This window comes from Callorhinus ursinus, unplaced genomic scaffold (genome assembly GCF_003265705.2).
Source record: "Callorhinus ursinus isolate GAN/ISIS: 27379988/994484 unplaced genomic scaffold, GSC_fseal_2.0 scaffold9, whole genome shotgun sequence".
NCBI classification, from domain to species: domain Eukaryota; kingdom Metazoa; phylum Chordata; class Mammalia; order Carnivora; family Otariidae; genus Callorhinus; species Callorhinus ursinus.
The window spans coordinates 64,681,747-64,703,740 of NW_027397071.1; the positions used below are offsets into that span (position 1 = coordinate 64,681,747).

Sequence of the window (21,994 nt, forward strand, 5' to 3'; positions counted from 1 at the left end):
TAGGAGCACCCTGGGGACTTTTCAGTAAATCTGGTGGGAATTAATGAAGTCAGGAATTAAGGTCTTAGAGATGTTAAGACAGAATTTATATGGGGAAACAGGGAGGAAGGGGTGGTAAGGATAACCTCAGGGTTTCCATTTTGATAAAGGATGATACCATTATCTGTGGAGAATATGTTATGCTAGGTATAGGTGGTATGTGGTTTCAGTTTCACTGGCTTTAATTGCTTGAGTGATGCTGTCAGAATAAACTCATGTATTTTAAAATGAGAAATAGATCAACATTATTTCTTTACCCTAATACATAAAGGAAGAAGAGACAAATATGGAGCTTTAAGACTCTTTTGTTTAATGAAGAAAAATGGCATTTTATGTACTTCCTAGAGTTACAGTTACCCATCTGAATACTGTTATCGTGACGTAGAAGGGCTTTCAAGTTTAAAGACTTCATTCCATAAATGATGCATGAAGTCCAAATATCTCCAAGAGGGACTTTTTAGGCAACCTTATAAGAGCACCTTCAGATTTTCTTCTAGTAAATAATTTCAGCCCCTGGCTTTATCTGAAAAATCTCTTCTGCACCTGCATTAATAATTCTTTCCTCCCTTATCTTGCTTCAGAAAATTCCTTCTTAATAGAATTGAAGTAGAATGTACAGGGCCTAAAGAACTCTAAGACCTAATAAGAGTATAGGAAATACTGAACTGTGAAGAAAGGAATATGAGTTTTTTGTATTTTGCTTTGATAATATTTAGATGAAGATATCCAGTGGGCAATTAGAAATACAGGTTTGAAACTGAGAAGAGAGGCAGAAGCTGAGATTTTGTTATGTACAGATGGGTGTGGAAACAATGGGAGTGGCTGAGAAGTACCCAAAGAGGGCATGTGCAGTCAAAAAAAGACCATGATTCTGTAGGGAAACAACACCGTTTGTGGGGGTGCAGTATTTGTCTTCCATCTCCAGAAGATTTAAGGTTTGATAACCTTGTTATAGAACCAATAAATATCTAGTTCATTGTTCCTATGTACTATTTTGTGGTTCTCTGAATATTGTGAGGCTTTTGGTCAAATTTTCATATATTAAATACTTCCTGCTGCCTAGATTAATATTAACATTAATTTATAGGCAGAATGATTATAAAGTATGAAAATGATCAGAATCCACAAGCATTTTATCTTACTAATCTATAGATGAAGGTACTTCATAAAAGTAACCTAATTTTGCCTGCACTGTTAATATGTGGTTAAATCATGTTTCTTAATTTTTGTTTTTATCATTCATTAGTAACCTTCACTTTACTTTTTTAGGATACTGAGCATTTGAAATTGAATACATAATTCACCAACTATCACGGAGCCTACATATTCTCTTGCAGGGCCCCAGATGAATACCAGGTATAGAAACATTTTTACAAAATGTTTTTTTCACTGCTTTTCATAACCTGGGAAGATAGGTTGGAATAGAAAAAAAAACACAAAACACAAAACTTTCAAATCAGGAACATCTGGGTCCACATCCCAGCTCTACCACTTGGTAGGTGGGTGATCTTGATCAAGTTAATTAACTTCTCTAAGCTTCAGTTTCCTCATCTGTAAATGGGGGATAGTAATTTCTATGTAACAGAAGATTATTGTGAAGGATTAAATAAGATTACTAAGGTAAAGGTTCTGGCACATAGTAGGCACTTGGTAAATATTAGTTACATTCCCACCTTCCCTTTTTTGGTTTCACAGAGCATCTTTATTGATGGGAAATAGAACCTGAGCTCTTTTTTTTTTTTTTAAAGATTTTACTTATTTATTTGACAGAGAGAGAGACACAGCGAGAGAGGGAACACAAGCAGGGGGAGTGGGAGAGGGAGAAGCAGGCTTCCCGCCGAGCAGGGAGCCCGATGCGGGGCTTGATCCCAGGACCCTGGGATCATGACCTGACCCGAAGGCAGATGCTTAATGACTGAGCCACCCAGGCGCCCCAGAACCTGAACTCTTGAGGCTAAAAATCATACATATTTATTTACATCCTAGACAACTGAGGGAAAGTGACTGGGTTCCTTCCTTTGTCTAAACCTAATCCTTGATGGGAAAAATTTCACATTGGATATACCAAGTTTCTTTAAATGTCCCCCTAAGCCTTTTCCCACTCATGTAGAATAGGAAGGAGGAGCTTGCCACCTGTCCCCTAATTTTCTGTCTGTCAATACTGTGAGGATAAGGCAGATTGACTTGTGTTATTTGGCTGTTTGGATCATTTATCGTTCTTTTTTTTCCCTCTAGGGAGGGACAATTAATGCTGATATGTGATTTTTCTTTTCTTCTAAACTATAATTATATCCATGAGTTACCTTCATTCTCTGTACTTTTCTTTTTTGCCAGATGTTTTTGATGAAGACAATGGGAAACATGACCCAAAGAGGCTATCATATTCCTTTTGCTTAATTTTGGCCCTTCTGTTTTATCCTACGGCCACCTCTTATTTGAAAATTTGTCAACTTCTGTTCTTTGAAAGAACTTAGTGCAACAAGTCAATACACTCTCTTTTCTGTTTTATTTTTAGGCCAAAATCATTCCTTACATTCTAGGTAAGGTAATATACTCATGTAATTTAAATTGATTATTCCTGATATATTCAACTTAGTTTTTTTACTTATTTAATGACCTCTGGTTTTCTTTCTTTTCTTTTTTAAGATTTTATTTATTTATTTGAGAGAGAGAGTACAAGCAGGAGAAAGGCAGAGGGAGAGGGAGAGGGAGAAACAGACTCCCGGCTGAGCAGGGAGCCCGACATGGGGCTTGATCCCAGCACCCTGGGGTCATGACCTGAGCCAAAGGCAGACACTTAACCAGCTGAGCCACCCAGGTGCCCCAGCCTCTGGTTTTCAATAATCTCTGGGCTAAAAGAGTAACAGTTCTGGATTATTTAGGGGTTGCAGACCCCTTTGAATATCTGATAGCATGAATCCCCTCTGTAAGATAAAACACTTATATACATACATGTAAAATTTTGTGCTACATTTCAGGATGTTTGTGTTTACCCTGCCTCTAAAGTCTACTATATACCTTAGATTAAGAAAAGGACTAATAGCAGCATTTATTGAAATCTTGTTATGTGCCAGGTGCTGTGCTAAGCACATTACATGCATTATTCTTCTTTAATCTTTAAACCTATGGGTGTAGGTACTATTATTATCATCCCCCCACTTTTTTTTTTTAAATGAGGAAACTGTAGTGTAGAGAGATTAACCAATGCAAAGTTATATAGTTGGTAAGTGGTATAGGCAGGATTTAAACCTGCCTATACCACTGTCACCTGATGTGACTTCTACTTTAAACCTTTTACGTATACGGACTCATTTAATATTCAATGTAACTACCAGGAGATACAGGTTAGGGAAACTGAGGCACAGAAACATTAAATAACATGAGTGAGGTCATATAGCTAACAAATTTTGAAGCGAGTTTTCAGACCTAAACAGTTGATTTCCAGATATTTTGCTTTACCCACCACATATTACTGCCTCTCACCAACTGATAAATGATAAATATATTAAATATAGAAACATAGATTAAACTGACAATTTGTTACTTACTAGCTTTATGACCTTGAACAGATTTCTCAATCTCGGACTACATCCTCTTTTCAAAAATGGGGGATTAAAGATCCTTCTTATAGATATTATGAGCTCAAATTAAACGTGGATTTGAAAGCACACAGATAGGAGTAGTGGTGGAGCCAGAATTGGAACCCAGGTTCTAAAGCACTAAACCATTCAACTTCTGGAAGTATAAGCTTTGAAATCAGCCACACTTAGATTCAGATCCCACCTTTGCTACTTAATTGTTGTATAAAGTTAGGAAAGTTACAGTTTGTTATCTATCAAATGGATAATAAAGTGTTTCTGGAACAATGTTAGTGAGAAATATTATGTATGTAAAGTGCCTACTGGGATTCCTGGTACATAGTAGGTGGTCAGTAAACTGGGGGCTAGTCTTATAGTTGAGAAGCTTCATTAGATGATACATGAAAGTAAGATTAAGAACAAGGTATTCTTAATACATGATATAAATATTCTTTCCGTTCAACTATTTAATAATTTACTACCATGCAAATGCATTGGTGTAGTTAGCTCACTGTCAGAGCTTTCTTGCTTTAATTACATGGGACTTTGGCTGATATCTTTTCCCCGAGTCCTTTCTCAATTGTTTGTTTTCTTATCATGGTTTTCTCATGTCACTCACTTACGTAAAATAAAAACTTTATGATGGTGTTCTGTATGACTTAGCATTGAAACCTTGCTTTACACGGTCTCTAGGATCTTTGCTTAAGGAATTACTTACAATGCTGCCCTTTTGATGCTTTAAACTGAAGTGATAGGACCCAAGATACTAAGTTTAGAAACACTGAAAAATAAAGACTATATTAAGTTTTTGTGCTTTTCATAATTTTATTGGGTATTATCTAGAAATTAGCTCAGAAGGACAGAATTTTAAATTTAAATGTAATTTCATGGTTTATACTTATTTCTCTGTTACTTAATGAGGATAATATAGGATTGATACTCCTGATTCTTATTTATTTATTTATTATTTTCTTTTTATTTTTATTTTAAGTAGGCTCCGTGCCCAGTGTGGGGCTTGAACTCACAACCGTGAGATCAGGGGTCACATGCTCTACCAACTGAGCCAGCCAGGTGCCCCTTCCCCTCTTTTTAAGAAACATGTGTGTATATAAATTTGTGTATTCATAGGAAAAAAAGGATCGGAAAAAGCTATACCTAAATTTTGAGTGCTTATTTTCTTGATAGTAAAGTTACAAGGATTTTTCTTTTTCTTTTTTTTTCCTTTTTAAAAATATTTTTAAGCTCTCTTAAAATTAACATACATAGTTTGAAAAGCCCCATCATTTAATGTTAAACGGCTTCTTTTAAAATTTCTGCTAAGTTTGCTTTTCATTGTGCTTTGATTTAAAAAAATTTTTTAAAGGTTTCCTTCAAGCAGGATGGTACCTTTCTACTTTCCTCCATCAAAATGTGCACTTTGGAACCCAGTCCCAATTGGAGATTTCATCTACTTACATCTCAATTACTACAGGTATAAGATGTTTTTCTTTTCAAATCAAACCAGTATAAACAGGAGTCAAAAGGATGTATGAGGCAAAGTTGATTACTATGACTAATTCCTTTTTTTTTTTTTAACTTTTCCATTCAGAAATTCCCCTCAAACTATCCGTTTTGCTGCTTCTTAAATCTATTTCTTGTGCTTTTGAGAAGTAATCTTAATTTCACAGTTAAAATGTTCTGCAAATCTGAAGTTCTAAGTATTATAGGAGTTCAAGAGACAAGATATAATAAAAACTGAAAGCGTTTTTCATCGTGCTTTAGCATGCTGTCTTTGTAAAACATTGAGAAGATTGAACTTATTTTGAGTGGATAGATGATGTTAGAAGGAATATAAAATATGGTTATGGGCAGGATCTTGAAAGACATAAAAACTTAGGCTTAAAGAAATAGAAAATAGAGACTCACTGTGATTTGTGTATAAGGGAGTTATTTGTTGAACGCAGAATTCTAAGAAGGATGGGTCATAGTGGGGAGAACCTGGAGTTAGCTTAGCTGTGAGGTGGTTTTCTGTAATCAAAGCAACATCAGTTTATGCCCTAGTGGTTTGTTTAAGGTGCTATAACTGGAGTCAGACTGCCTGGAGGGTCAAATCCTGATTCTACCACTTCTTATTTATGAAACCTCAGTAAAGTAGGCAAGGATCAGTTTCTTTATTTAGAAAATGGGAATAATGATACCTGTTTCATAGCACTAATGAGACCGGCTCTGTAAAGCAGCAGTTGGCATGGTGCCTGGAACATAGGAAGTAGTCAATAAATGGTTGCTCTTATAAGGGCTTAGAGCAATGTAGCAGTATTAAGATCAAAAGGAAAGAATGAAACAAGGTATTTTGAAGAAATAGCATATAGAGTTTGATGATAGATTCGGTCCGACTAAAGGAGAGATACAAGTCAAAAAGTATTTTAAGTTCTAAACCAGTTGGCGGAGAAGGATAGTATTGACAAAAAACAGTCTTGTGGGGGTGCCTGGGTGGCTCAGTTGGTTATGCGTCTGCCTTCAGCTCTGGTCATGATCTCAGGGTCCTGGGATGGAGCCACGCATTGGGCTTCTTCCTGCCCAGCAGGGAGTCTCCTCCCTCTCTCTGCTCATACTCTCTCTCTGTCTCTCTCAAATAAATACAATCTTTAAAAAAAATAGTCTTGTGGAAGTTCAACTAATATTTCTTAGACTTGTTCATTCTTTTCTCGATGTCTCTTGACCTTTTATATTTTCTATTATCTTTCTGTGCTACAGTGTGAGTAATTTTTTCTTCAACTCTACTAATTTTCTCTTTAGGTGTACTTAGTTGCCATCTAACCTGTATGTTTAGGTTTTTTAAATGTGGAAGCATTCCATATATATGAAAGATTGTTTATAATATATATGCAGAATTTATAGGGTAATAAAAATTCATGTACCTATCCCCGGTTCATTATATTGAGTTTTGAATTGATTATTTATTTATTTATTTATAGATTTTATTTGTCAGAGAGAGAGAGAGAGAGCACAAGCAGGGGGAGCAGTAGAGGGAGAGGGAGAAGCAGGCTCCCCACTGAGCAAGGAGCCCGATGCGGGACTCGATTCCAGGACCCCGGGATCATGACCTGAGCCGAAGGCAGACGCCCAATGACTGAGCCACCCAGGCGTCCCTGAATTGATTATATTTTTATTTCTGCAAGTTCTTTGCAGTTCTTTTTCAAATCTGCCTCATCTTTTTTTGATAGTATCTACTTCCTTGCTCATATTTTGGAGTCCCTTTTATGTATCTTTACACATTTTAATCATAGTTTTATATATTCTACATTCAATAATACTAGTATCTGAAGTCCATAGACCATCTGTAAACAAAGAGATGTGGTATTTCAATCAGTTCTTATTTATAGAAACAGGAGGCTGACCTCATAGTTTCTTGAACTTTGCTCTGGTTCATAAAGTTAAGCAAATGCTCAGAGAACAACTATAAAGTCAGTGTCTACTTACTGCAGTTCTGGTTTCCAGGCAGCTCTCCCTACCCACCACCACCGCCTGCCCATCTTTGACCCTAGGATTTCTCAACAGTGATTTTTCTGTACATATTGAAAGATGTGTGTTATATTTTAGGCAGCATTTCATGGCAGGAGGGTCTTTTAGGATATCAGATCCACCATATTCATAAAAGACTTATTTTTCAGAAATCCAAAGCTTGTGGTAACTGAAAGGACCATCCGACTTGCTTGTCGTCATGCTAAGCAGAATAAAAAAAACCTGCCATGCTTTTTACTTGGTTCTCTCGTAGTAGATGAAGGTAATATACTTTAAAAAAATAATTTTATAACTATAATAGAATTTGTGTTTTGAATTCAGCCAATTATTGTAATGTTCTTTGTGTTAATGTTCTTTGCAATATACCAAGGTTATAAAGGTAAATAAAACTTGACACTACCCATCACAGACTTCACAGGTCAGGTGGAAGAATATATATGCAAGCCATTTTTTAAAATAAGAGCTTAGTGTACTATTAATATGAAAAAATGCTTTGTTATAATTGTAGGCTTCCTTGGTTGATTTCAAATTTTTATTGTCATGTTATATAATAACTGCTATTTTTGTTCCTCAGATGAAGAAAGTATGACATTGACAATAGATCGTTTTGATCCTGGTAGAGAAGTGCCTGAATGCTTAGAAAGAACCCCTACTGCTTTTCTTCCTGGGGACTTTGTGATTCCATGCAAAATTCATACTCATGGACTTTGTTCAAAAGAAATAATAGTTCATGATGCAGATGACTTCAGTTCAGCTTTTAAGGTGAGATTTATTGATAAGTTGATTATTCTTAATTGAACACAAGTATCAAATTATGTGTACTATGTTGTATTTCAATAAACCCATATTTAACAAGTATTCATAATAATTTCTGATTGAATGATTGTTGCTAAAATACAGTTAAATGTGGTTTCTGAAGGCAGAAATTCTAGAGCGGTAATATGGGTAGCATACCAGAAGGGGAGGCAGTATGACCAAGATACCCAAGTACAAGATGTGCTCAGGGTGATATTAAGGGTATAGATTTTTGCTGCATTTGTGGGCAATCAGATTGGACTATTGGTTTGGCCATATTGTAGAGAGCCTTGTCTGCTAGGCTAAGGAATTTGAACTTTGTCATATGGGCTACGTAGAGTCCCTGAAAGTTTCTGAAAAGAGGAAATACTATTAAATCAAGGATAGTTAATCGGATAGGGCAGCCTGACTGAAGTCAGAGAGAGTAGGTGGGCCAAGTCTGTAGTCAGGTGTGTATTAGAGAAGGTGTATTAGCCTGGAGTATGGAGTAGAGTGGTGGCAGAATGTCTAGGAAGGATGCAGTGGGCCTGAGCAACTATGCAGGAGGAACCGATTTGACAATTTGTAGCAATAAGAAAATAAAGAAGAATGCACTTTAGATTTTCTTATTTGAGTTGGAGTTTACATCTGTTTTTTTCGTGTGATAAATGTTTATTAGAAGTGACATTCTCTAGTAAGAATTTGAAATGCTGCTGGGACATCTAAGTTGGCAATATGTAGTGGAGCTTGGTACAATAAATCTCACTTGCTTTGACATAATTATTCATGTAACTTTTTGGTCACATGGAAAAAAATGAGAGAATTGAAATGTTACAAATCAGAAATTGTTTGTTAGATCAAGGTGTATATATGTATACATGTACCAGTATGAAGTAAAACGTTTAGAGATACAAATTTCAAGGTTTTAAAATAATTGTATAATATTGATTCCCCAGGCTCTGCAGCATCATGTATGTAGCAAAGATTTCTTGGACTCTGGTAAACTGCTTTCCCTAAGAGCTCATATCACTTCCAGGGAAAGTTTGGACATTGTGGATTTGGATTTGCATTGGGCAGCAGTAACTCTGGCAAATACCTTTAAGTGCAGACCTATGAAGCCCATCCCCATTATTCCAACAGCTCTGGCAAGAAACTTGACTAGTAATTTGAGTATTTCTCAAGTTCAAGGTACCTATAAATATGGGTAAGTAAGAGATAAATTAATTTTAAATATTGGTCACATTAGTATATTTTCATGGTATCCACATCATATGAAATATTTGTGCATTCAGTTTATATGCCAGAGATCTGTGGTGGCTAGATAAATAACCAAGGAAGGTAAAAAATGAAGTTGTTAAATTTTACTGAATATAGTTCAGAGTTGTGCCTATCACCCCAAGAAAAATTAATGGTAAAATTTATATTAAAAATTGGTTGTATTTTGTGATTTGAAATTAGGAGACATTATCCTCTATGTCATTTTGCACTTTGTATTTTGCCTAGGTTTGGGTCGTTGTCTTTTTTTTTTTTTTTGAAGATTTTATTTATTTATTTGAGAGAGAGAGAATGAGAGATAGAGAGCACGAGAGGGGAGAGGGTCAGAGGGAGAAGCAGACTCCCCGCTGAGCAGGGAGCCCGATGCGGGACTCGATCCCGGGACTCCAGGACCATGACCTGAGCCGAAGGCAGTCGCTTAACCAACTGAGCCACCCAGGCGCCCCTGGGTCGTTGTCTTTTTGTCTCTTTTTTTTTTAGACTATAATCTGACTCTGAGCCTAACAGAGGCTGAAAAATTTTTTTATTACTTGCAGTTTTAATTGTGAATAATGAGCATTGCAGAGAGAGAAAGGAGATAGCTAAATAAAAATTTGTAGTACTCTTGCTTACCAAATTGTCAACCACTTGAGGGTGGAGTTTCCCCACATAGCTGGAGCAGCATCCTCTCCAGCTTTCTATCACCACTCTTAGTTTCTTAGGAAATGTAAGCCAAATTGCATGTTTTCTGACCCTCAGCAGGGCTACTTCCCTGATTCCTCATCCACTTTCTTTATCTATTGTCTACTGAGCTAGGTTAGACAACGTAAGCACCCTCTGCTTTAAAGTCTAAGCAATTCACTTCTGGCTTCCTTTCCCACTGACTCCACCCTAGTTCCTGTTAGGTCTCTAGAGCTGAAAATGTTTGCCAAGATACACTCAACTGCAAATCCAGTCCTCTAAAAATGCCTCTTCAAAAGAGGAAAAGAAAAAGAGAGGGTTTTCTTTTCAGAGGGTCCCTGGAATAGCGAGAAAAGTCCTATTTTTGAGTCCCACATGCTGACCAGAGCAACTTTCTGGTTGGAGTGGTACAAAGGAAAAAGTGTGTATGTTCCAATATCATGGTATGGTCTGTGGTGATCAAGTGTTTGGATTAAGTGAAACATTTAGTTCCCTAGGAGTAGAGATTCTCAGTTGGTACATGGGAATTTTTGTTAAAATTAACCAAAAAATTAGTTTTTCTTAGTACCCATGCCCATCTACTGGTGAAGCATGAATTTTCCTTCTATGACCCCTTGGCATGCTAGCAGTAACCTAGGATGTTCGGTATTCTATCTAATTACCTATCTTCCTTGCCCCTTCTTACCTAGAATTATTTAATTTGTGACATTTGTCCTTTTCCTTGACCACATTCATTTATTTACCCTGATATTTTTTAGGATCCATTTTAGAATAGGTATTGTGTTAGACACTGGAATTAAATAGATAAAAACCATATTTATTGTCCATTAAATATATTAATGTGTAAACATGATGCAGATAAATATAATGGGAGTTTTTATACAGTGCAGAGAAAGCAGGAAGGTGTGTCCATATTGCCTGGGAAAATCATTGAAAGCCTTTTAGTTCTTTTAAAGAATAGGAATTTATCAGATGGTCAAGGCAGAAGAGCTTTTAGAGCAGGTGTTGTCATTTTTTTTAAGTTGTTTTCTTTTCTTTTCCTTAATCTTAAGTAATCTCCACACCCAACGTGGGACTCTAACTCAACCTTGAGATCAAGAGTTGAGTGCTCTTCCGACTGAGCCAGGCAGGTGCCCCAAATGTCATTTTTTTTTCCTAAGTTTTTTTTTTTTAAGATTTTATTTATTTATTTGAGATAGTGAGTGAGAGTGAGACCACGAGCCAGGAGACAGAGGGAGAAGGAGAAGCAGGCTCCCCACCGAGCAGGGAGCCCGACGTGGGACTTGATCCCAGGACCCCGGGATCATGACCCGAGCTGAAAGCAGACGCTTACTCACGCCCCCCCGTTAAGATACTATTTTTAAGCAATCTCTATACCCAACATGGGCTTGAACCCACAACCCTAAGATCAAGAGTTGCATGCTGTATCAGCTGAGCCAGCCAGGCGGCCCTAGGTATTTTTGATCCATAAATCTCCCTGCCAACTCAGGCTTAATCATCTTGTCACATGGCCTGATAAATTCATTATCTTTGTGTTTTAGGGTTATCATAGCAATAAAATATATCCTCATTGGTACTATTAAGACCTTATATCACTAATAGCATCATTTTTATTTTTGTGTTTTAAAGCCATAATGATGAAATTAACTTTTTTTTTTTTTTTTTGAGAGAGTGAGTGAGAGCGCAGGGGTTGGGGGGAGTGGGAGTGTGAGGAGCGGCGGGCGGTAGGGGAGAGAATCTCAAACAGGCTCCACACCCAGTGCGGAGCCTGATGTGGGGCTTAGTCTCACAGCCCTGAGATCATGACCTAAGCTGATATCAAGAGTCCAACACTTAACTCACTGAGCCATCCAGGCACCCCAACTCTTGACAATTCTATAGTTATTCATATTCTTAAAACTTACTGTCAATAATAGGGGCATCTGGCTGGCTCAGTCGATGGAGCATGTGACTCTTGATATTGGGGTCTTGAGTTCAAGCCCCACACTAGATGTAGAGATTACTTAAAAAAATAAGCTTAAAAAAAACTTACTCTTAATAATACATGTAATAACAAAGTTTAAATGTGATATAATGTCCTTTTAGGAAAAGGTGAATTTTGGGGCCTATCATAATGGTTCCAATGTTCTTTGATAGTGGTTGGAAGAATATAGTGCACGGAAGATTGAATATACCTCACATAATTCAGCTTTGTTAGTGAGAAGTCACATCTGTTGCAGTCTTGTCAAGTCACCTGGATGCTTGAACACTTCTAGTAACGGGAAGTTCACTTCTCTCTGGGAAACCTATTTGAATCTGAAATAGCCTTGATTTTAATATTCCTGATTAAAATAAGTGGACACTTTTAGAGCAAAACTTTTTAAAAAAGTTTGTGATCGGGTGCCTGGGTGGCTCAGTCGGTTAAGCGACTGCCTTCAGCTCGGGTCATGATCCTGGAGTCCCGGGATCGAGTCCCACATCGGGCTCCCTGCTCTGCAGGGAGTCTGCTTCTCCCTCTGACCCTCTTCCCTCTCCTGCTCTCTATCTCTCATTCTCTCTCTCTCAAATAAATAAATAAAAAATCTTAAAAAAAAAAATTAAAAAAAAAATAAAAATAAAAAAGGTTTGTGATCTTCAATGACCATTTTAATAGAAATTTTAAGATATTAAATCTCTTCAATCTCTTAGTGGATTCTTTTTTTTACATTTTGAGCTATTTTCTTTGTGTGTATGAGAGAAAACATTCATTTGAATCATCTTCCCTGCCTAAAATATGCTTCTTCAAGCATTCAGATTATCTCTTTTAGGTAAAAAGTACATACTCTTAATTGTTTTTTACATGAATGTCTTCTGTTTAGATATCTTACCATGGATGAAACACGCAAATTGTTACTTTTGCTGGAATCGGATCCCAAGGTTTGTTCTCTACCATTAGTGGGAATGTAAGTATTATATTATATATGAAAACCTTTTCGGCCACATAAGTATTCAAATGTATGTAATAAGCATGTTAATTAGTTGTACTATGAATATATACTTAATACCTAGATCACCTTATAAAGCCACAAAAGCCAGTGATTCTTAAGCTTTCTTATTTTCTTTTTTTTTTTTTAAGATTTTATTTATTTATTTGACAGAGAGAGAGACACAGTGAGAGAGGGAATACAAGCAGGGGGAGTGGGAGAGGGAGAAGCAGTCTTCCCGCCGAGCAGGGTGGCCAATGCGTGGCTTGATCCCAGGACCCTGGGACCATGACCTGAGCTGAAGGCAGATGCTTGACGACTGAGCCACCCAGGCGCCCTTAAGCTTTCTTATTTTCATAGCAGAATCAGGTAAAACCAGATTTTGCCCAATCTTAGGAAGAACTCCAATAAATAAAACATACAAAGTTGAATTCTTCTGGTTAAAGTTGAATCCTTAGAGCCCTGTTTCTTTAACCTTCATCATTACCCCCTATCCTTAAAGCATCTTGAAGAACACAGGGCTTAGAATAACACTTTAAAATACATTGCCAGGCAGTTTTGCAGAAATTCCCTTTGGTGTTAAGGGCTTTCTCTTTAGAGTTCGTGGTTAATAACATTTAGACAGATTATTCAGTCAGAAATTTATGTTCTTTGAGTATTTATTGAGTGCTTACCCTATGTATAGTACTGTATTTGGTATGGTTAGGATCTAAAGCTCTCCAAGGAATTTATAATCAAGGTGAGGCAATAAAATATATGTGTATTCACAAATAGAAAAATAATAAGTATGTGATTTATTATGAAATGAGCAATATAGACAGTGAGCGTTATTAGTATTCATGAGAGGGATAATAGGGGACATTTCCTTAAAGAAGGCAAACTTGAGCTAGACCTTGAAGAGACTGGATAATAGAAGGGAGGGGACTGGTGGTATGTGCAGTTAAACAATGCACAAATGTTCAGCCGACCACAAAATCTTAGTCTGTTTCCTATGGTCCTAGTATTGGCTCTCGGTTATACCAGGTGAATTCCTATTAAGAGCCTTGGGTGTTTTGGGCTACTCTCTCTATAACTATAGTTTTAGGCTATGTTAGCATTCTCCCCTAATTTAGCCCATTCTTCCTAGTCCAGGCTAGTTGATTCTAATTGATTCCTGCTTTCATCTCTATGGTTAACCATTTTGTCTCCCACCATTTTCTTGTCCTCTCAAGTGGAAGAGGACAAAAAATATGTCTATATTCCTTTTAATTATTAGCATGGTCTAGTGTTCATAGATTTCTTATTTATGAGCTGTTCAGTGTATTGCTGGTGAACACCAAGAATCTCTGCTATATTCCCTTGAGAAGAATGTAATCTAAAGCAATTAAGTATTAATTTGTAAGTGACTATAGCTTTTAATTTGTATTTTTTCTTTTAGTTGGCTATCTGGGATTATACATATCTATAGTCCTCAGGTATGGGCTTGCTGCTTACGATACATGTTCAGTTCTTCTATTCAAGAAAGGCAAGTGATAATTTTGTATTTTATTTTGATCTTCTCCCTGTTCATGTTTTATTGGTCTTGTTTAAAATTCATGCAGTGCCTTAAACTTTTATAAAGTTTACATACCAGCAGAATAAGCACACTTCTAAGAAAAACAAATCTTACATTAAGTGGGAATAAAACCAGATAAAAAAGGTGAGTTGCAGTATACTTGGAAATGTGAAGGAATTCACTTGTCTAACCATAGTACTATAACACAGAAGATACACTTTTTAGGTATTGGGGGGGAAAAACCTGGAGATCATCTACTGTAGCATCCTATTTAATAAATAAAGGGATTAATTTTCAGTGAAGTGATTGAAAATGAGTTTGAATTTGTTGCCTTATGTGTGTTTTATTAAGTTACACAGTGCTAATACTAGTAGTGTAAGGAATATTTGAGATGAGATATTTAATTTTCTTTCTGGAACTGAAACACAAGCATTGGAACTAGCAAAGAAACTTTATAACCTCAACTCATTTAATTTTGTTATTTTGTGTCTGATACCACCATTTGCCTCTTAGCTTTTTCATCTGTTAAAATTTCCAGGTCTGTTTGTATCAACCTTGGGTAGCTTTAATACACGTTTTTTTTAAAGATTTTATTTATTTATTTGACACAGAAAGAGAGCGTGTGCGCATCAGCCGGGGTAGAGGCAGATAGAGGGAGAGGGAGAAGCAGACTCCCCGCCAAGCAGGGAGCCCAATGTGGGGCTCAATCCCAGGACTGTGGGATCATGACCTAAGCCAAAGGCAGACGCCCAACTGACTGAGCCACCCAGGTGCCCCTGTAATACACTTTTTTAAAAAACTTGGTTGAAAAGGCAGTACAAGTCCATGGCAATAAAGCAAACATATGTAAAGATACACAATAAAAGAATAAGTTTCTCCTCTATCCCATATCCCCAGACCCTATCCCCAGAGACAATCACTATTAAATGTTAAATAGTATCTTGTGCTTCTTTTCTAAAATACCACTGCGTAGACATCCTCTACATCCTGTGTATCATCCTCTCCTATCACAGATAGGAGCATACTGTTCTTTTCTGCATGTTGCTTTTTTTCTTTGTATCATTATACCTTAGAGGTCATTATATCTTGGCACATACAAATTTTGTCACATATATGACAGTTGAATAGAAAGTAATATGTATTGGGACGCCTGGGTGGCTCCGTTGGTTAAGCATCTGCCTTTGGCTCAGGTCATGATCCCAGGGTCCTGGGGATTGAGTCCTGCATAGAGCTCCCTTCTCAGTGGAGAGCCTGCTTCTCCCTCTACCTGCCACTCCCCCAGCTTGTGCTTTCTTTCTCTGTCTGACAAATAAATAAAATCTTAAAAAAAAAAAAAAATATGTATTATATTTTAAAAACTAGTCCTTTTGCCTTTGCAGACAATTTTGTGTATACATCTTTGTATACACACACATATGTACATATACTAGTATATTTGTAGAATAAATTCCTAAAAGTGGCTTTTCTAGGACAAAGAGTATGTAATTAAACATTTTTTTCTTTTGTAATTTTAAATTTTTGTAGATATTGCCCTTCAAAGACTGTCAGTTTATAATCATTCCAACATTGTTTGAGAATGCCTATTTCCTCCATCCCCTCACTAACACTGTGGAACAAAATATTTATTGAGCACCTACTGTGTACCAAGCACTCTGTATGATACTGAGGATAAGCAGTAAACAAAGACCCTGCAGACATAGGCAGTAAACAGAATAAGTAAAATAAGTAGTATTTTATAAGGTGATGAGTGCTGTGGAGAAAAATAAGCAAGGGAGGTAGATATTGTGTGTCTGGATGGTAGTGATAGGTGAAGAGATGAAATTTTATTTTTTTTTAAGATTTTTATTTATTTTTATTTTTTAAGACTTTATTTATTTATTTGACAGAGAGAGACACAGAGAGAGAGGGAACACAAGCAGGAGGAGTGGGAGAGGGAGAAGCAGGCTTCCCACCAAGCGGGGATCCCGATGCGGGGCTCGATCCTAGGACTCTGGAATCATGACCTTAGCCTAAGGCAGATGCTTAACGACTGAGCCACCCAGGCGCCCCCTTTTTAAGATTTTTTAAAAATTTTAAAGTAATCTCTACACCCAATGTGGGGCTAAAACACAACCCCAAGATCAACAGTCGCATGCTCTACTGAAAAGAGTTGAAATTTTAAATAGGGTGGTCAGGGAGGCAAAGTCTTGAGGTGAGAAAGTAAGCCATGTGGCCATCTGGGGCAAGCATCCCAGACAGAGGATACATGAAGTGCAAAGACTGTGGGTCAAAGGTCACTTTGCATCTTCAGGAGACAGAAAGGAGGCCAGTATGCCTGAGAGGAAGGAGGGAAGGGGAAAGTAGCAAACTTCAGAGAGGTAACTTTTGATCTTTACAAATCTGATGGATGAAAAATGGTCTCTTGTGATGTTTTATAACCTCTTCTGGGATCTTTGCATTCATGTCTCTGGCCATTCTATTGGATTATGCATCTTTTTCACGAGCTCTATTTCTCTTTCTCACTCACTCCCTCTATATATATAATATGTAAAACACAGAAATGTACATTTATAAAAATGTGTGTGTGTGTATGGCAAAGGTTATATAAATATAAAAATATGTGTGTGTGTGTAGATGGCAAAGATTTTTTTCCCCCCAGATTGCCATTTCATTTAACTTTGGTTAATGATATTTTTCCCAGACTTAACTTTTTAAGTCAAATTTGTCGATCTTCTTTTTCAATCTTAGAAAGGAATTGCCCACTCTAGGAGTATTTATTGAAATAAAAAATCTGTTGTGTTTTCTTCAGGTGCTTTTTGCAGTTCCACTTTTTACATTTTGTTTCAACTTTTCAATCTAATTAGTTTTATTCGCAATAAAACAAATACTCATTTTAGTATATTAGTACAACTAAATTTTATTATCAGTGACTGGTCTTACTTTTAACTACCTTTTGACAGTAAATGGTAGGTAAAATTAGTTTTGAAGTTCTCTCTGTTAGTCTGTGTTTAGTCTGAAGCATTAGGCAATTTCTTTGATACCTGAACTCTTTAATTACGGCCGTATGAACCAGAGAGAATTAGCACTGCTTAGCATAGCTTGGGTTGATACTTTACAACATTCCGAACAGTGGTTTTGTCTGACCCGAGAGAGGAATTGAGCAGAATAGACATTCTGCCTCCACAGCACACACTGCTTTGTTTTATTAATGTTGTAAGGTAGCCCCAAATTATTTTTCGTTCAGTGTTTTACAAAGGAGAGACAACTACTAAAAGTATTTTTATTTATTTAAAGATTTTACTTGTTTATTAGAGAGTACATGCAATTGCGTGTGTTGGGGGAGGAGCAGAGGGAGAGGGAGAATCTCAAGCAGGCTCTGTGCTGGGCCCTGAGCCCAAAACAGGGCTCCATCTCACAACCCCAAGATCACAACTAAACCAAAATCAAAAGTTGGATGCTCAACCGACTGAGCCCCCCAGGTGCTCCTTTATTTCAAAAAATTTTGGGGCGCCTGGGTGGCTCAGTTGGTTAAGCGACTGCCTTCGGCTCAGGTCATGATCCTGGAGTCCCGGGATCGAGTCCCACATTGGGCTCCCTGCTCAGCGGGGAGTCTGCTTCTCCCTCTGACCCTCTTCCCTATCGTGCTCTCATCTCTCATTCTCTCTCAAATAAATAAATAAATAAAATCTTTAAAAAAAATAAAAAATAAAAAAATTTTGTTTTTCTTAAAGTATTTTTAAATACAGGTTCCCTGCCTCCCCCCCGACCCCATCTGAAAGAGCAGAGCGCTCCTATGAAACCTTTCAGAAGCTGAAATGACATAAAGCAAAGAAGCAACTACCATTAATTTATATGGAAAAATTTTTGAGTGTTCCCAAACTGAGAAAATGACCTCTTAGGCTTTTCTGATACCTTAGAACGTGTCTTGCTAATGCATGCACGAAATAAATTGAGATAAAACACAATACTCACAGACACAGTTCAAAGCTATGGCTGCTTGATGCTGAGATGCTGAATGTAGTTCCCGAGGAAGGAGCCTGGCAGGGCTACTCTCGCTTTTGGTGCATGCTACCTCAGTAATGGCTCATGCAACACAAATGCTGAACATTATTTTCAGTTTTGCCTTTTTTTGTAAAAGCAAAAATCCTCTTTGGATTTCTTTCAGTTAGTGAAAACAGGTTCTAACATAGGGCTTCTGTAAAAGTGAGGTGGCCTAATGTGAACTTTTGAAAAGGGGATATCTGTTGTTGGTTTTAGTATGTGTTTTAAGGATTCTTGATGACTTTACAAATATTTGTGGAGCCACTCACTGAATAATAAAATGAATGTTTTTATCCATGCTTATGATATTGAGATATTGTATATAATTAAAATACCCCCTTTTAGAAATCTAGATGAATAATGGCACATCTGTAAATTGTAATACTGGGTAGTCACTAAAAAAGAATAAAGAGGTCTGAGGTATAATATAGAATAGTGACATGGGAAGAAATCCAAGACAGTCAAATAAAAAATAGCAATTACTCATACAGTTGACCTTTGAACAATGCAGATGGTGAGCTGCTCAGTCAGAAATAATAGGGGCGCCTGGCTGGCTCAGTCGGGAGAGCATGTGACTCTTGATCTCTGGGTCATGAGTTCAAGCCCCACGTTCGGCATAGCATTTACTTAAAAAAACCATGAGAGGGATGCCTGGGTGGCTCAGTTGTTAAGCGTCTGCCTTCAGCTCAGGTCATGATCCCAGGGTCCTGGGATCGAGCCCCGCATCGGGCTCCCTGCTCTGCGGGAAGCCTGCTTCTCCCTCTCCCACTCCTCCTGCTTCTCCCTCTCCCACTCCTCCTGCTTGTGTTCCCTCTCTCTCTGTGTCTCTCTCTGTCAAATAAATTAAAACAAACAAAAAACAAAACCATGAGTGACTCGACTCCGAGAAACAAACTGAGGGTTTTTGAGGGGAGAGGGGAGGGGGGGATGGGTTAACCTGGTGATGGGTATTAAGGAGGGCATGTATTGCATGGAGCACTGGGTGTTATATGCAAACATTGAATCATGGAACACTACATCAAAAACTAGTGATATACTAGTGATATAAACTAGTGAAAACTGTGGTGACTAACATAATAAAATTAAAACAAAAACAAAAAAAACCTACTGCATATAACTTGATTCCCCAAAAACTTACACTAATAGTGTACTGTTGACCAGAATCCTTATAGATAACCTGGTTAGTTAACATGTTTTGTATGTTATATGTATTATATACTTTAAATATTCTCACAATATTACAGTTATTCCTCAATAAAGCAAGCTGCAGAAAAAAAAGTTATTAAAATCATAAAGAAGAGGGGCGCCTGAGTGGCTCAGTTGTTAAGCGTCTGCCTTCAGCTCAGGTCATGGTCCCAGCGTCCTGGATGGAGCCCTGTATTGGGCTCCCTGCTTGGCGGGAGGCCTGCTTCTCCCTCTCCCCCTGATTGTGTTCCCTCTCTAGCTATCTCTCTCTCTGTTAAATAAATAAATAAAACCTTAAAAAAATAAAAAAAATTTCATAAAGAAGAATAAATATGCTTATAGTACTGTGCTGTATTTATTGACAAAAATTCATGTGTAAGTGGACCTGCACACTTCAAACCCATGTTCAAGGATCTACTGTACTATGTATGGTATGGCCTCATTTTTGTTAGATTCTATAAAATGTTTTTGTATGCCAAGGAGAAAATTAGGGAGTTACATATACTAAACCAGAGAGTGGGGTGGTGTTCATTTTGTTTTATATATCCCTGTTTTGCTTGAAGTTTTTATAAGGAATATGTATTTCATAATAAAATGTATTTTAAAAATTAAAAATCAGTAACAGTAAAAAGTAAGCACATTTGCTCAGTAGTTTTTATTTTTTTAAGATTTTATTTATTTTTTTGAGAGAGAGAGAGACAGAGTGCATTGGGTGGGGGAGCAGAGGGAGAAGGAGAGGGACAAGCAACTCCCCACCAAGCACGGAGCTTGATGCAGGCAGGCCTGATCCCAACACCTGAGATCACAACCTGAGCCACCCAGGCATCCTGCTCCCCAGTTTGATTCCCCAAATTAGACTGCTTAGGTAGTTTATTAACTAGATTGAGAGATTTATGTAGAGTTGTTAGAATATACTCTTAACTATTCTCAGTAAATTTTAATTAAATGGCATTTTTTGTTCAGGGTTTTTTCAGAATCTGGAAATTTCATTATAGTTCTCTATTCTGTGACACATAAGGATCCTGAATTTTATGAATGCCTCCCCTGTGATGGCAGATCATCTGACCTTCAGTTCCAGCTACTAACCAGCAAGGAAACATTACATCTTTTCAAAGTAAGTGATTTGATTACCTAGCACATTAATGACTATTTAGGGTTGCATGTTGGCAGTTTAAACCCAATGGTCTTTACCCTTTAAAGTAGTAACTCAAACTATGAGGTTTTGTTTCTAATTATTATTGAATATTAACTTTATTCATTTGTGGTTAATGTTGTTTTATAAATTTTAGATCATGTCTCCAGAACAAATAATACAGGATCAGAGCTTTTCCCCAGAATAACTTACCCATGTTGTTCTGAAGCCTTTGAAGAATATTAAGAATTTATATGTTTATGTCATTTTATGATATTGAGAGTTTAATTTGTGAACTTAGCATTTTGTTTGCCCTGTTATTATATATTTATTTATTTATTTTAAGATTTTATTTATTTGACAGAGAGACACAGCGAGAGAGGGAACATAAGCAGTGGGAGTGGGAGAGGGAGAAGCAGGCTTCCCGCAGAGCAGGGAGTGATGCGGGGGCTCAATCCCAGGACCCTGGGATCAGGACCCTAGCCGAAGGCAGAGGCTTAACAACTGAGCCATCCAGGTGCCCCTTAACTTGTGTTTTGATGGAGATTTCCTTGATCACCAGGAGCTAAACAAACAAACAAACATACCTCCTAGAGGGTCTTTGCAGATGGACTTTGTGCTTAGCCAGACTAGAGCCAGACTAGCGCCCCTGCCCTGTTATTTTTTAAATGTGTAGATATAACATGATTTCTCACATTTGAAAGTCAGTGTTTATGTATAATCTTAGGAATCAGAATAGATTATTGCTGTATCTCATAAAACACATAAAAATACATAGGTGATGGTCACAGAAAAAGTAAATATTTGAAACCATAAGTGTCATTATGTAAAAACATTCAGAGACTACTTTTCAGTAAAATGATTGATTGTCCTATGTCTCAGACTAATAATAAAAAATTCTCAAGGTGCCTGGATGGCTCATTTGAAAGAGTGTGAGATTCTTGATCTCGGGGTTGTGAGCTCAAGTCCCACGCTGGTTGTAGAGCTTACTTAAAGAAGTAAAACTTTAAAAAGAAATTCTGTATTTTAATTATAAATATAATTATCTTAATTGAAGTCTAATAATTTATTTCCATTTTAGAGACATATATCAGTTCTTTAGATCACATCCTCAGTTCACAGTTATTATTTTCACTGAATCCCTGATTATTGAGTGAGTTATATAATACAGGTAATTAATTGAGTTTTCACTTTCGTTTATGTGGCGGGGAAACTGACAGTTTAAAAAAGGTTACATAAAAAAAGGTTACATAAAAATAGAACATATGTTTAAGCAATTCCACTTCTGGATATTTATCCAAAGGAAACGAAAACACAGACTTGAAAAGATATGTGTATCCCCATGTTGACTGCA

The 21,994-nt window shown here is 37.1% G+C and overlaps 1 protein-coding gene and 1 non-coding gene across 14 annotated transcripts in view; one reads left to right on the forward strand and one right to left on the reverse strand.

The window, feature by feature from the left end:
- The window catches only part of STIL (STIL centriolar assembly protein), a 75,591-nt gene that overhangs the window by 1,062 nt on the left and 52,535 nt on the right, over positions 1–21,994 (forward strand). For 5 of the 13 annotated variants that reach the window (XM_073896793.1, XM_073896796.1, XM_073896797.1 and 2 more), the window contains exons 2-9: positions 1,309–1,395; positions 4,981–5,088; positions 7,268–7,380; positions 7,693–7,880; positions 8,849–9,096; positions 12,665–12,748; positions 14,187–14,273; positions 20,472–20,622. In XM_073896793.1, coding sequence (XP_073752894.1) covers positions 1,385–1,395; positions 4,981–5,088; positions 7,268–7,380; positions 7,693–7,880; positions 8,849–9,096; positions 12,665–12,748; positions 14,187–14,273; positions 20,472–20,622 — 990 coding nt within the window. In that variant the 5' untranslated portion in view covers positions 1,309–1,384. Of the gene's footprint in view, positions 1–1,308; positions 1,396–2,554; positions 2,580–4,980; positions 5,089–5,634; positions 5,748–7,267; positions 7,381–7,692; positions 7,881–8,848; positions 9,097–12,664; positions 12,749–14,186; positions 14,274–20,471; positions 20,623–21,994 lie in introns of those variants that run through there. The other 8 variants (XM_073896798.1, XM_073896799.1, XM_073896800.1 and 5 more) reach the window with 6 other exon arrangements.
- Positions 4,618–4,690, reverse strand: TRNAR-CCU (transfer RNA arginine (anticodon CCU)). Its single transcript has one exon. It is a non-coding gene; the product is annotated as a tRNA-Arg (tRNA).